The 15,526-nt window shown below is 45.4% G+C and overlaps 1 protein-coding gene across 2 annotated transcripts in view; it reads right to left on the bottom strand.

Moving 5' to 3' along the window:
* The window catches only part of GATAD2B (GATA zinc finger domain containing 2B), an 82,892-nt gene that overhangs the window by 13,263 nt on the left and 54,103 nt on the right, over positions 1-15,526 (bottom strand). For both annotated transcript variants that reach the window (XM_077840951.1, XM_077840952.1), the window contains 4 exons: positions 7,902-8,031; positions 7,481-7,612; positions 6,992-7,123; positions 3,921-4,091 (listed from right to left, as the gene is read on the bottom strand). In XM_077840951.1, the coding sequence (XP_077697077.1) occupies positions 3,921-4,091; positions 6,992-7,123; positions 7,481-7,612; positions 7,902-8,031 (565 nt within the window). The remainder of the gene's footprint in view (positions 1-3,920; positions 4,092-6,991; positions 7,124-7,480; positions 7,613-7,901; positions 8,032-15,526) is intronic.

The following is a 15,526-nucleotide window of genomic DNA, read 5'->3' as shown; positions in this document are numbered from 1 at the left end:
GGCTAAATGAACACAAGCTCAAGCCCTGCATTCAGGTGCCTGTGCCACCCTCATCTGGAGTGTAGGCAACACTATGTGCTGCGATTCTCTAGCTGGCACCGTTGCTCGTGGTCAAGTTGTGCTCCTCCACACCTTTCGCCTCACTGATCTGGCATGTGCCCAAGCATCACCACCACTGCCAGATGGTGTCCATCTCCTCCCACACAGGTGTGCAGAATACACCAGCTACCTCTTCTTCCATCCCCAGCAGCTGTCCTCCGTATCCTCCATTCGCTTGCGTTCTCAGCCCTTGATTCCTTTGGCACACGATAGTAACAAAGCACCTCACACAATCCCCTACTGACTGCAGATACAGTATTCAGCACCACTTCCTGCAAGAGTCCAGATCCACGCAGGCAACCAAAGTGCACTCAGAGGCCTTGGCTGCCAGTCTTCCCCATTCCAAGTGGCTCTCTCATTTCATATGGCTGAACATTGCAACATGGCCAAACAGAAGACAGTCCCAACCAGTAATAGAATATGTATCTGATGTTTCAAGAGAGTTAATTTCCCAAAGCTGTGGAAAATTATGAATTAAACTGATTAGAGGAAAAATTTAGACATCCAGTTCAGCTATCGAATTTTCAAAAGAATTTTGAAGATTGGAGAGGGTGCAGAAAAGGACACACAAATTATTCAAGAACTAGAGAAAATGCCTCAGTGAGAAACCTAAAGAGCTCAAATTGTTAGGCTTCTCAAATGATTGAGAGGTGACTTGATAACAGTATCTAGAGATCTTCCCGGGGAGAAACAATGGGTAATAAAGCACTCTTTAATGTAGCGGAGAAGGGCAGAACAAGAACCAATAACTGGAAGCTGAAACTCGACAATTAGAAATTAGGCACAAATTTTTAACAGGGTGATTAATCCCTTAATAGTTTGTTCCAGTGAAGTGGTGTATTCTCCACTGCTTGGAGTCTTCAAAATCGAGACTGGATGCCTTTCTGAAAGATAGGCTTTAGCCAAACCATTGCACTCAGCACAGGGGTAATGGGATAAAATTTAATAGCCTGTGATATGCAGGTGGTCAGACCAGATGACCGAGTGGCGTGTTCTGGCTTTAAACATGCCAAGCTCCACCCCACGTCATGAGGCATTTGCCATCTATCAAGGGCAGCAGCTGACTTAATGTCTTCACTTTTCAGCAGTTCACAGCATTGTGCTCACAAAGCATCACCACCTTGGCCTTTTCACACTCAGCCCCAGCCGAATCAGGCAGAGGTCCAGAAGACGTTGCCTGTGACTTGGAACGTACGCGTCGGGCTAGCATCTGAGTCACAGCAAGCAAGGCCATTGGGCTTAAGCAACGACCACGCCCAGCACGGCCCGCAAGTGCCTGGTTTCCCCAACTGCTGTAATGGAGCTGGCCCCAGCAGCCCTTTCTCTAGATCTGTAGGTGACACTGAAGCCTGGATTCTAGTCAGGCTTTTGACATAGTCCCACATAACGTTTTCATAAGCAAACTAGCAAAACGCGGTCGTGATGAAATGACCAGAAGGTGGGTGCACTACTGGCTGAATGTGATGAAGTTACCAATGGCTCACTGTCCAACTGCAAGGGCGTATCAAGTGGGGTCTTGAGGTCCATTCCAGCCCTGTGTGTCTGTGAAAGTACCATGCTATGCTCTCTTTATCCACTCTCAGCCTTAACGGTCTGACTTCCAGATGCAGCCCCTATGCATCCTGATCTAGGACAAATGATGGCTGTAAATTTCTTGCCCTCAAACTGCAAGGAATATTCTGTGATCTTCAGGCTCTTCCTTTGTCTTTCAAAGGAAGGGTAGATGCCTAGACTGCCCTATATCAGTCCTCTGATCATTTGATTTGTTACATATTCTTTAAATCTTGCAGAGATGATGGTTCTTGCTCCTGTCAGTAGCTAGAACTTATTCATAAGTGACAAAATTACCCCAGCTGACTGAGATCCACAACATCCTCCTTCCATGTATATCACAATTAGACTTGCTCTGCTGTGGACTCCCACCTGTAGGATCAAAGCCTTCTGTAGCCAACATTATAGGAAGTTTCCCAGTTGAGGATGTGGGGAAGACCCCACCCCCAAGCTATTCTTTTTAGGTGACAAATCTGAGAAACTGTCCCAGAGTGAGTTGTCAGTACAGAAAGACTTGGAACAAACTGATCAATTAAACAGTGGTAAGCTACCAGGACGAGATGGTATCACCCAGGAGCTCTGAAAGAACTCAAACATAAAATTGCAGAACTACTAACGGTGGTATGTAACCTATTGCTTAAATCAACCCCGGTACCAGATGACTGGAGGACAGCCAACGTGTAAAAAACTTTTTTAAAAGGTTCCAGAGGTGACCCTGGCAATTACATGCCGAGGAACCAAACTTCAATACCAGGCAATTAGCTTGAAACAATAGTAAAAAGAGAATCATCAGACACACAGATTAACAGTTTGTTGGAGGAAGAGTCAACACAGTTTTGTAAAAGGAAAGCAAGCCTCACCAATCTATTAGAATTCTTTGAGGGCATCAAACATGTGGACAAGGGGGGATCCACTGGTTACAGTGTACTTGGACTTTCAGAAAGACTTTGACAAGGTCCCTCACCAAAGGCTCTTAAGCAAAGTAAGCAACCATGAGATATGAGGGAAGGTCCTCTCCTGGATCAGTAACTGGTTAAAAGATAGGAAACAGGAATAAGTGATCAGTTTTCACAATGGAGAGAGGTAAATAGTGGGGTTCCCCAAGGATCTGTACTGGGACCAGTGCTGTTCATAAACTACCTGGAAAATGGGGGCGAACAGTGAAGTGGCAAAGTTTTCAGACAATACAGAACGTAGTTAAGTCCAAAGCTGACTGGGAAGAGTTAAAACCGGGTGACTGGGCAACAAAAAGCAGATAAAATTCCATGTTGATAAATGCAAAGTAATGCATGCTGGAAAACAAACCAAGCTACACATACACAATGATGGGGTCTACATTAGCTGTTACCACTCAAGAAACATCTTGTCGTTATTGTGGCTAGTTCTCTGAAAACATCTGCTAAACGTGTGGCGACAGTCAAAGAAGCTAAATGTTAGGAACCAGTCAGTCAGAAAATATCATAATGCCACTATATAAATCTATGGCACACCCACACCTTGAATACTGTCTGCAGTTCTGGTCGCCCCATCTCAAAAAAGACATATTAGAATTGAAAAAGGTGCCGAGAAAGCCAACAAAAATGATGAGGGGATGGAACAGCTTCCATATGAGGAGAGATTAAGACGACTGGGACTGTTCAGCTGGGAAAAGAGACGACTAAGGGCAGATATGATAGAAGTCTGTAAAATCATGACTGGTGTGGAGACAGTGACCAGGGAAGTGTTATTTACCCCTTCACATAACACAAGAACCAGGGGTCACCCAAAGAAATTAATAGGCAGCAGGTTTAAATCCAACAAAAAGTATTTCTTCACACAATGCACAGTCAGCCTGTGAAACTCATTACCAGGAGATGTTGTGAAGGCCAAAAGTGTAACGGGGTTCAAAAAAGAATTTGATAAATTCATGGAGGATATGTCCACCAATGGCTATTAGCAAAGACAGTCAGGGCCGCAATACCCAGGCATCCTGCAACCCCTGTCTGCCAGAAGCTGGGACTGGACAACAGGGGACGGATCACCCAATAATTGCCCTATTCCGTTGACTCCCTCTGAAGCATCCGACTCTGGTCACTCTTGGAAGACTAGCTCAGTAGCCTGATGGATCATTGGTCTGACCCAGTACAGCTGTTTTCATTTACCCTTCCACTTCTCACACAGGTTAAGGGTTTGTGCCTTTGACCGTGCTTCAGACAAACACCTACTGGCATTTCCCTTTTTGTCGCTACCGTACTGAATCCAATTTTAAGCAGAAGTAAGAGGTAACTTACCGGCTGGTAGTTGATGGCTGGATTCATGCTTGGAGTTGTAGTGCGGATGAGGCCAGGTTTAGGAGGAACACGCTGCCCTTGTAACTGGGCGGGGTTCGGAGCAATCACACGCTGTGACATAAGCATATGGGGAAGGGTCGTGTTTGTGGCAGACCTAATGACACTGTGACCCTGTCCAGGGAAAAAAGATAGAAGACATCAGGCAAACTGGGATTTTTAATAGAATATGTAAAATATAAATGGGTGTAAACATTAACTCAAATTAACTTCTCTCTCAATAATCAATTAATCCAACTTCCCCTTTAATCGCTTCGTGTATTTTACATAACCTGGTTTTGCTTTGACTGGAGCAAGGTCTGCTATAAAGTGAAAGCACAAGCCTTTCAGGTGGAGAGGCTGGGATTTCAACTGCAACAAGAATGGATCTAATCGCAGCTGCCAACTTCCCCAGAATCAAGCAATGCTCTCTGGAAACTGGATCTGCATTATCTAGCTCTGGTGGACAGGTTCAGAAGTTTCACATCCCAGAAACGGAAGCTTCCTAGGAGACCGAGTGTTCCGTCTGCCTTCATCTACCCGCCTCCGCTACGAATTGACGGAGCTGGTCTAATCCACGTGCAAAGCTGCAAACTGAAGAAAAAAGTAGGCAGTGTGCCAGTTACTTGGAGGCTACGACACTCCGGTGTGAGTCAACTCCGCAATGGTTGAACACCGAACAGCTGTGTAGCGAACAGGGCTTATCTGACTAGTGCTGAAGGGGTTTCGTCTGTGACGTCATTACAATAAAAGAAACGTCCAACAGAATTTTGGGGGGGGGGCGGGGGTGAGGTGTGGGGGGGAAGACTGTTCTTTAGCCGAGATTGCCTAGCAGAGTTCAGAAAGAAATATCCTCGTCCATCCTGGTCAGAGGAACCATGCTACCAAGACCACTAAGTAAAGTGCTTGATATGGGTTGAACCACAGCAAAAGGTCAGCAACTAGCTTTCCAGACTAGAGTTCATGTGCAAGGTTCCGCGTTCTCTACATTTCTGGGAGCCGCAACAACGTTCAAACAGGAGGATGGGTGTGTACTGAAGAGACTGGTTTCTCATTTAAAAAAAAAAAGGTAGATTAAAAAAATGTGAGTGCCTCATTCCGAAGGCGGCTACTGGTCCACAAGTTTCTCATGTCACGAAGAAGAAAACCTCCACAGAACGTGCAAACCATGTGCTTCCTCCTTCTTAAAGCCCATTTCCTTTACCAGCCTGATCCTGCTGTGAAGTCACAATAGGCTTGACCCCAGAACTGTTACCATAGCAGGGAATTAAATGCCATCAACACAAGGGGACGGCTAACAGGAGGAGAAACTGATCAGTGAGATTTAGACTGAATCCTCAGAGATAGCAGGTGAGACAGCTACAGGCAGTAAAACAGCTGAACCTCTAATCCATGCACCCCATGACACAATGTAGGCTCTCTCACCACCTCTGATTTAATGGAGCGTTACTGTGAGGTAGCATTACCGAGACTTCCCTCTATACTATGGAATATAGTGTAAATGCAGATGAGTATAAGTGAAAACCACGCTTGTCCAATAAATAGATGAGGCACATTGTAATGCACTAGCCTGGCTTTTGCACGGCACACAGTCTGAGACTCCATGGGCTGTGTCAGTCAGGGTAAGCTAGCAAGACTCTACTGTAGATGGATTGGACAGAGTCAACTCAACTGAACGTTGTGCAGACTCCTCCAGGGAAGGGAGCAGCAGCCCACAGCGGAAGTGGGAGGGAGGCAAGGGGTAAGTCAGGAGGCTGATCTGCAAGCATTTTTAGATGTGACAGTTACTGTAGAACTCTGCTGGAGGCATGTTTTGTAGCAGATGCTTTGATCTGGCTACCAGGGGCCTGTCTAGATTTTTAAGCAGTGTCCATCACTACATATTGCTCTGCTTCACACTAAAGGGGGTGGCTGTGTAATCTGTGCTGTGGAGTGCACAGGACAGCCAAAGCAGAGGGGGTTAATCTGAAGCTGTCTGCTAGTGAAGACACACATTTCTGGTGGGAGTTCTTCAAGATGGCAGGAGAGCACTGGGCCCTACAGCAGGGCCGGGTGAAATGCCAAGAAAAAAATCCACATCGCTTGTCAGCGTAAACACCCTGCTCCACACACGCACACTCAGTCCTTGTTCCAGTGAGCTCACACTGTTGGCTTTTCGTTTATCTCCATAACATTAAACAACGTGTGACAACTAGGATTAGCATTTTTCCAGTAAGCATACATGAAGGCTCTTTGTTAAACAGCATCCAGCCTCTGTCTATATTTACCTTCTTTGGGAAACAGCTATTCCAGCTTGACATTTTGTTTGTGTTTTCCTTCACCCCCTTTCCCAGGCACACTGCAGTGCTCAGGACCTAGTTCCACTGGGAGTAGCCATCCTTGTTGCTAAACACGCTGGTGGATTTCTTTCAGTAGTCTATATACCAGTAACCCTGCGACTCTCATGAGACACTTGCCACTCAGTGTGCAATACCAAGCGATGGCCAAACACAGCCTTCTTCAGTACCATCATCATCACCCACATCTTGCACTGTGCCAGCCCTTTCATCCCACAGGACCCCAGAACAATTTGTGCTATTAAACCACATATCCCTTTAATGAAAAGCATCCCATTCATGGCATGCATTGCAATGCTAGAGAAGGGGAAATCTGCCAGAGACACAGGGTACACTAGAAATCTTAATCATGCAGAACAGAAAATGTATCTTCCAGCACCTCTTTCAAGAGACTGTCCCATACAGAACACAAGATAGACACTGCCATCTAGTCTATTTATTTGGTCTGACAGTGGTCACTGCATCTGCATTTTGTGACCACACAAAGAACAAAAGGTAGTTCTACTCACAGGGCTCAGAAGTGTCAACATTTATTTATTGGAAAAGCCATCATCTGCAATATGGATAGAAATGATTTGCAAAGAAGAATTTTTTGGCTTTTGGAGGAAGCAGTATGTGTGGTGAACAAAATTTTAATACTGCACATAAAAAGTCTCTGATGTCACTGACAGCAGAGAATGTTGTCTCAATGATGCTTACCTGTAATGTTCTTAAATTCTGAGGCTCAACCCCCTGGGCTCCAGGCCTGGAGGGAAGCTTGGACAGTCCCTGCTGTCCCACATGGGCAGGAGATGGCTGAACAATAGATGCAGCATTCTGCACCACTGGAGTCTAGATCGAGAGAGAAAACATGGGCATCACGGTGGAGCACTTATGAGAGGAAATGCACAAATGGACTGATCCTGAACCAAGCTGGCGTATGATAAATCAGATGCTAACACTTCAGTGCTAACTAGATTTATCCTTTGCTGGTCTCAAGGACCATGAGCTGGTTTCGCCACAAGGAACAGATACTGCCCAGCCTCTGGAACAGGCACCTACAGGGAAGCCAGTGTGAAATAAGGGGCTAACTTGAACGCGAGCATCATCCCAAGAGACCTATTTGGCCTTAAGATGTACCACCGAATGGGCTCCCACAAGCCTGATTGAACACAATTCCATGCACCCACACATCTCCCAGAACTTCACCTTCTGTACAACATTCTCCTTTTGCAGTTGACTTTGCCTCAGCTTCTTCAGCAACACCAGCCTGGCCTCTTCCAGTCTCAGCTCATCCCGGAGTTGTTTGATAAGCTGCTGTCGCTCCTCTATGCCTTTACCCTGCACAGACAGAGACTCACTCAGGACTCACATGGTTACTCTTTGGTAGCAAGAGTTCATTAGCGAGTGTTAACCAACCTGGCCCTCACACAGTAATTTTGTGCTGTACTTAAATCTGAACTAAGGTGGATTCTTGGGGTGAGCTGGAGCATTATCAACAATGTCATTGTACTGCCCACTATTCCCCTGCAGCTCCCAACCCTCTAAGAGCTTGTGCCCCCTTTCCCGTGGTAGGGCTCTTTACTCCACCAGACTCCAGTTTCTCAGTGAGCAGGTTGGATGCTCCTACCTTAAACATTTCAAGATTTGCTGCCTTAAGTCTTTCTTCCATGCGAGAGCTGGAACGTGGACTTGATGCCTCATTATCGGAAAGGACAATTATATCTGGTGAGGGGGTCAATCGACCCCTGTCCTGGTCACTGCACAACAGAGGGAAACGAAAAAGTTGAACTGAAATGCTGTTCCAAATGTAGAGACATTTAGAAATCCGTCACCAGTATAACCCCCACCCGCTCCCCCATGCCAGACAGAACCATTAGAGTTTTACATTTCTCCTTATAGCCGCACATGTGAAGCGGCATAAACTATTGGCTTCAAAAAGGAAAAGACTGCTCTCTGCTCACAAATGTTCACATTTAAGATAAAAGGATTCACTCCAAATGCTTTCTTCACTAGCAGGTTTCTCTAGGGACAAGGTTAACACACAAGCCCATGTCTGAGACAAACCTGCACATGTTGTTAATAAGGAGCTAAGTATTAACTAAACAGGGAAATGACAAGCAATGAGGTGCTGAGGCTCTGGATACAAATTAAGGGGGCACAGGCAAGCATAACTCCAGACATCTTTGCCTGTTATGCAGACATATTGAAAAAGTCACTGTTACTCACGTGATGCTTGAGATAAAGGGGGAAGTGCTCAAAGTTTAAGACACATGTAAATACCCCAAACCTATATTCATACACAGCTGTTTGAAAAAGGCCATAAAGAAAAAGCTAGACAGAAATATTCCGCCCAGAGTCAATAGACCGAACAGCAGAAAGGAAGAGCAGCTACAGAGGCCTGTTGCTAGGAAATCAATGCTATAATCCAGTGGTAACCGAGCAGAGTTACATTCATTGTGACATCATTTGGAATAAGGTGGTTACAATAAAAGCCCTTCAGCGTCACCAATTTAATGTAATGGAGCTTGGGGAGGCTTGCAAAAACACCACGAAAGTCAAGATGCTAACCAGTGAAAGCACGCTTGGTGTAAGGCCCTCTATCACTGAGTGGCAGACTGACAACTCTCAGGACTTTAGTTTGAATCCACTGCCATGACTGAGGTGGGGCTGCAGATTAGTTTATCTGAAATTTAGCAGGTGAAACCCAGAAAACAGCATTAGGTTAAACCAAAATTCATTTCTAGGCCTGACTACTCTGCAGCCTTTGATTTCAGACAGGACATTAGGCTCAAAGGGGCCTTTACACACCCATTACAAGACACAAATGCTTTAGAAGAGTCAGATCAGAATACTTTGATTCAGCCTCAGATTCCCAGGTGTCACTGGCAGCTCCATGCCGGTAGGACACACTCTGACAGCATTAGAACGGGACAATCAACCTCTCGCGGCACAACCGGAGGCTACTGTTTGCACAGGCTCTGCTGTCAGACGATGGTTTTGGCCTTCGCAGCTCCCTGCTGCCATCATCTTCTGGCCGGCTCACCTTCTGGCCACCAGCGAGACTGGGAAAGCTTTGCTGTCTATCCCCATTTCTTATGCGTCTTCCAGCACTAAGGGCTGGTTTCAGACTGTGGGATGGTGCCTCGACCATGCCTAATCCTGACACAGTGCTACTGGATGTTTATCCCCCTACAGCACAAGCACAATGTCCAGTTGGGGAATCATAAGATGTGGTACTCATCTTAGATGAGAGAATCTCTGCTGGTGTATAACCATGGGAGAATAAAATGGCAAAAGGGCAAAGGTCAGGAGGAAACGAGGGTGTGTGTGTCAGACAATAGGGAGGAAGAGGGCATGAAAAGAAAAATATGCACCAGAGATTGTTCTCAGAGGCAAGTGGTACAATCCCCAGAAAAGAGCGATTCAGGCATTCAGGAAATGGAAGGGGCTCTGTGGAAGGAGGGGAACACAGCTCTCTCCTGACTCGTGTAAAAGAATTGGGGCACAACCCTCTAACCTTTAATCTCCAAATTACTGAAATGGACTGAGGGTCAGTCTCTCTTTTCCTTTGAGCCATTGCAGAGATACTGCAAGGGTTGCATTCTGGTCTCACTTCTGCACACCTCTACAATTCCTGCCAACCCAAGTAAGGAGGCTAGCATTTGGTACACCTTGGTACGTATTAGCCAGTTCAGGCTGTGTCCGTGTGATCTGTTACCAAAAGCCAAGCTCATCGCTAGCTGTGACCGAGATAAAAGCCGACTTCAGAGTACTACGGAGATGGGCTCTTGCATCCGCTGCCGTCCTACTCATCAGAAATCTAGTGTGTTAAATTACAAACTAAAAGTTTTGATTGACAGCTCATGGATGGCTGTATATCTAGAACAACTCCAACAGCCTGCTCCCTAAAAATCAAAAACAGAGCAATAAGCAATTTGCTGACACTGCAAGCACTGGGACATTACTCTGTAAGAACTTAAGAACTCTAAAATCATTATGGCAATCAATACCCTTTTTGTGGGTCATTACATCCTTGCAGCCTCATATGAGGACGACACCGTACAACAGATAGGATGCTCAAAAGAATAAAATCCCTAACCCTGTATAACGAGACAACGTGACTTAGGGCTTGTCTACATTACCCGCTGGATCGACAGGCAGCGATTGATCAACAAGGGGGTCGATTTATTGCATCTAGACACGATAAATCGACCGCCAAGTGCTCTCCCGTTGACTCTGGTAGACCACAGGAGTGAGAGGCGCAGGCGGAGTCAACAGGGGACCGTTAGCTGTCGACTTACCACAGTGAAGACACCACAGTAAGTAGATCGAAGTACCTCAACTTCAGCTACATTAGATCGATATTTCCCACCCCACCCCCCCGTAGTGTAGACCAGGCCTTAATCACAGGACCAGAATCCTGGAGCTCTTGATCAGAATCCCAGCACTCGCTTTATGGCCTTAGGAAAATATTTCTTTGCCTCAGTTTCCCCGTCTGGAACAGAGGGGAAACTCCTACCTTGCGGGGGGTGAAAGACTAAGCACGATATCAAGGCCAAGTATTACCAGCTTGAGTATTACAGTACAACACAATACAAACTGGTACCACAGGCAGACACAGGACTATGGGATCAATGCAGCTTGAAGGCTTCACAGAATAAGAGGCAGAATGCATTTATGACGATTTGGCTCCATGTTACTATGCGCTCAACCACCTCCTTTAGTTAATAATGAGGCTTTTGATGTTCAAAATCTTGCATACTGCGCACACACACTGCACAGAGATCTGGTCTGGCTTGTTTCAGCAATCTGCTGTGCCGTATGTTTTGAGCAGTACCCTCAGGTCTACTGCAGCTGGCCTATTTGTGACTCTCATCTACTGGTGGGATCTCTGGGGTGCACCTTGGAGCTAGGATTCCTTGTTTATGACAACTCAACTGACAATTTCAACTTGCCTTATTAGTTTGGCTTACCATCAGCCTTATTAGCACAATTACCGAATCGGGCCCAGAACATCCTAGAGGCATATGGTGGCTTTGATCTGTTCCAGGCAGATGAATCTATACCCAGGGTTTCACATTTAGCCAACGGAGGTAGCTGCTCTTTGACACATCTGAAGTCATCTCCAATGCAGCAGTTATGGGTGACCCATCTCTGTTTAAGTGTAGTGGAACTCTGCTACAAAGAGCCACCTGCTTCCAAACATACCTGTGGCCACATTATTGGGAAACTGGGAGTTAGGACTTGCCTCCACACGGAGCTACTGAAGCACCTGGCATTGGCCACTGTTGGAAGACAGGATACTGGGCTAGATGGACCTTTGGTCTGACCGAGTATGGCCATTCTTAGCTCCATGTGTGGATGCTCTTACTCTGGTATAAGAGTGCCTTGTTCCATTTAAGCATAATGCACTTTGAAATGGGAGATGTGAGCAAAGCAACTATGTCCATGCCTTTCAGCCAGCACCTGGCTCAAAAGCTCTCTCCCTCTCTCAGCACCAGGTTCCCAGTGTTTCTATTGCTGGCTGGTGCTTCCTTTCAGGCTGCCTTCTCTTGGTGTTTCTCCTGCTTTTTTACAAACACACATTGTGATAGCAGATTAAGCTAAAGCAGAACAAGGCACACTCATTCTGGAATGAGAATGTCCACACACACCATTAGAAGAATAGCTGTTGCACTTTAAATTTACACCTTACCTTAATCCAAATGAACTTTTAATGTAAATAAGCCCTTATCTGATCTATTTGTGATTGGGAGGCTTTTTTGCATGTGTAGGCTGTCTGAGGCTAAAAATAAGAGGCATCTCAACTCTCTCTTTACTGGTAAGTACCAATATCTAATAGCTAAGCTAGCTCTCACCTTTCCCAGTATGGCCTGTCCTGGCTCTTGACCATCAGGGCTGATCTACACACAGATTTGCACCACTTTACCTAAACCAGTTACCGAAAACCAGTTTAGGTATTTTGATGCAAGTCTGTGAGAAGATGCTCTTATTTTGGAATGAAGGGGCTTAAGTCAGTAACAAATATCCCCACACAGACTTTGCACCACTATAAACAGATTTTAATTCACACCTTTTGTTATTTCAGTGAGAGTTCATATGTAGACTAGCCCTCAGACATCTCAGGTGGTCTGTGTTCAGGTGCAGAATGAACCTCTGTTAAAAAGACTGCTCAAAACATCCATTTGTCACAACAGATTGCTGCTTTCCTCATCATTCCTGTAGTCTTTTCATGGTAACTATATAGCTGTTTTGCTTGCTCCAGGAGGATTTAACTCCTCATATCTTTGGCCTCCACTTGCCACACAGGCACACTCCAACTGATTAAAAAGCACCATATTTTGGCTCCTTTGAGATTTTCCTAAATTCAGACAACTGACATGATTTCTTGCAATTATTTTGGACAAATATTCAGATGTGGCTGGTGCATTTTATTTGCATTCCATTGCCTTTGACATTGATTTTTGTCAGATGGGGGAAACGGGGCCATCTGTAAAGAATCGGTAAATATGTCAGGACTGTTTTATTTACTTTTGTCAAGGCAAGAGCAGAATTGCAACAAAGCCACTGGAAGAGAAGCAGCATTGGGCATGCAAGAGACAGGCAGAGGTGGAGGTAGATGAAGCAGGCCTTCCCAAGCCAGCCCTTGGTCTTTCCAACAGGACAGGGAAATTGAACAGCAGACATATTTCTATTGCTACAGAGAGTTTTTTCCTAAGTTATGCTTGAAATTTTTGGAATATTTTCTCCCCTCTTCTTTAGGGCTTGTTCTGTTTGATTCATAGTATTTACTTTTGAAGCCAGTGTCTCTCTTTATGGTTATCTTCCACTCCAAGCTTGTCTGGGAAAATGCATCTCTGGTAGAAATTTAGAAACTTCTTAAAGACACAATGCCATCCCTACACGTTGTGTGGTTATGTCTGGTTTGGTCCAATTCTAGCACTTCGCCAACTAATCTCAAATTCAACTTCTTCTCCCCCTCCCCACAGTGACAACTGAAAATTCAAAACAGGGACTCCGAAGGAGAGAACAATCCCCCAGCCATGCGAGGCCTCCACTCTGTCACAGACTGACCCACTGGTCCTTGCATGCGGAAGAGACAGGAATACACAAGTTAATAGCCCACGATAATGCATCATATAGAGCCGCTATTATTCCCGATACACTGTGCATCTACATTGAGCTTTAACACTAATCTTATAACCCTGGTAAGGCGGCTAAATATTGTGTCACATGTGCCACAAATGAAATGAGTTGCCCAAGGCTGCAGGGCAAATCGGTCACAGAGCTGGGATGAGAACTTCCCATTCCTGGTTCCTTGTCTATTGGGCCATGTGGTCTCTCCCCCAGATGAAACAGTATGAACCTTGAGTGACCTGACTAACTAATGGCAACTTCACAGATCAGAGTGGCTGTGGAACTTGCTTGTGCCACAGATCAGGCCAAGCCCAGGGTCTGCAAGGTTCACCCATTAGATCAGACAATTCTCCAACCAATTAGTGGGATTGCAACAACACTCCTGAACCAAACCCTCCAAGTAAGAGTTTAAACAAAGGGAGACCTCTTGCTCCATCAAAAGGTGTTTCTTGTACATGAAAATATTTCTGTAACAATAAGGGATGTAAAATATTATACAGTTAACTGGTAAGTATTAGTCTTACCATTAAGCCACCCTCACAGTTAACCCCCTGTGCGTGAGTCTCAAATCAGTTCTCCTGCCCCGGGCTAGCCAATCCCAGCCCTGGCTGGCTCCAGAGGCTTCGCAGGGGGCAGCCAGCCGGGCAGGGGGAGCGTATTTAGGCCATGGGGGCAGGCAGGGACTGCAGGCCCTTTTGGCGGGTGTGGGGAGGGGGAGATATAAAAGTAGTCCCCCACCTCCCCTTATGCTAGTGGAAGGGGTTTGGCTGCAGAGGTGGACAGCCTGCTGGTCAGTGAAGGGAAGGGAAGCTGCAGCTGGGGTGGCATAGAGTGTCCGTGGAGGCCATATTGGGACAAACTAGGTACCTGGGGCCCTTCTCCCTTTAATTGGTTAACCAGTTAAAAAATATAATTTTAAAAAGTAACTGTTTAAACTATTAAAACGATATCTACATCCCTAATAACGATTACCAAGACTCTACAGTGATGGATACAATGTTTCCGCTTGTGCCCAAATGTGTTTCTTTGTGATAAAGGAAACAAAATCAACAGCAGAGGCAACCAAATAGATGGCACACACATGATGGGTTATTGCTACCCAAAATGAAATAATCCAGGCAAATGTACATTAGAAAGACTTTCTGCCTCCTGCTATTGGTGTCTCAGGCCTACTCACCACCCATAACTCTTTGCAAGTCAGAATCTGATAGATAAGCGGATGTCTAAAAGCATTAACTTGTGTAGTACACGATACACTAGCACCACCCACATACTGTAACAGCAAGGGGGGACCCAGAATACACGTAAAACCTCCCACCCCTGCACACCAGCTATCCTGAAGAACCAAGGAGTCCTCCTTAAATCCAGAGATTACTCTTCAGCTAAAAAACTAGCACAAAGATACTTGGAAAACAGTAACTAAAACAGACCGTTAGGGTTTTGCTGAATCACAACCCAATTGCTTTTTAACTCGGAATGGGAAGAACAAAGCACTGGCCAGAAAGCATCCCATCACCAAACGAGACATCTTTATTGTTAAAAGAACCATTAGGAGGAATTTTTCCTGTCTGCTGTTATATGCAAAACAGTTCCATTAACGAAGCCACTCTGCTAGTCCATGAGTAAAGAACTATTCTGCCAAGCGGGAGGTTCAAATCTGGCTAGCCCATAAGGAAAGCTGCTAGCATAACAGGTTGCAGTTATTCTTGAGGTGGCAGGAATTTGGCTTTTAGGAGCCCTGCCTCCTTCAAAGAAGTTTCATTCCAAGTCACTAACAACCGGTTTCTGGATGCAAACCAAGCCCCTCCTGTATACCATACCAATTTTATTTTATTTTTAAACTACATGACTTCTACACCCAGCAGTAGATTGGTTAGACCAGCAAGCAGCAATCTGAGGACCAAAATGAGTTCGCAGTTAAGTGTCAGAGAAAACAAAAAACCTGATAGTCCACTTAAAGAGTGTTAAAACTTCAACACCCTGGCTCCCCACGGTTCTGAGCACCGTACTCTTTAAAATAAGAATCTCCGATTCAGTTTTTTGACCACTCTTGTCACACAGTGGGTTAACTGAGCATCCAAACCATAACAGAAAATCAGACCCATTAACACTTCC

This window comes from Eretmochelys imbricata, chromosome 24 (genome assembly GCF_965152235.1).
Source record: "Eretmochelys imbricata isolate rEreImb1 chromosome 24, rEreImb1.hap1, whole genome shotgun sequence".
In the NCBI taxonomy this organism is placed as follows: domain Eukaryota; kingdom Metazoa; phylum Chordata; order Testudines; family Cheloniidae; genus Eretmochelys; species Eretmochelys imbricata.
This window is presented reverse-complemented; position numbering and strand designations above follow the sequence as displayed.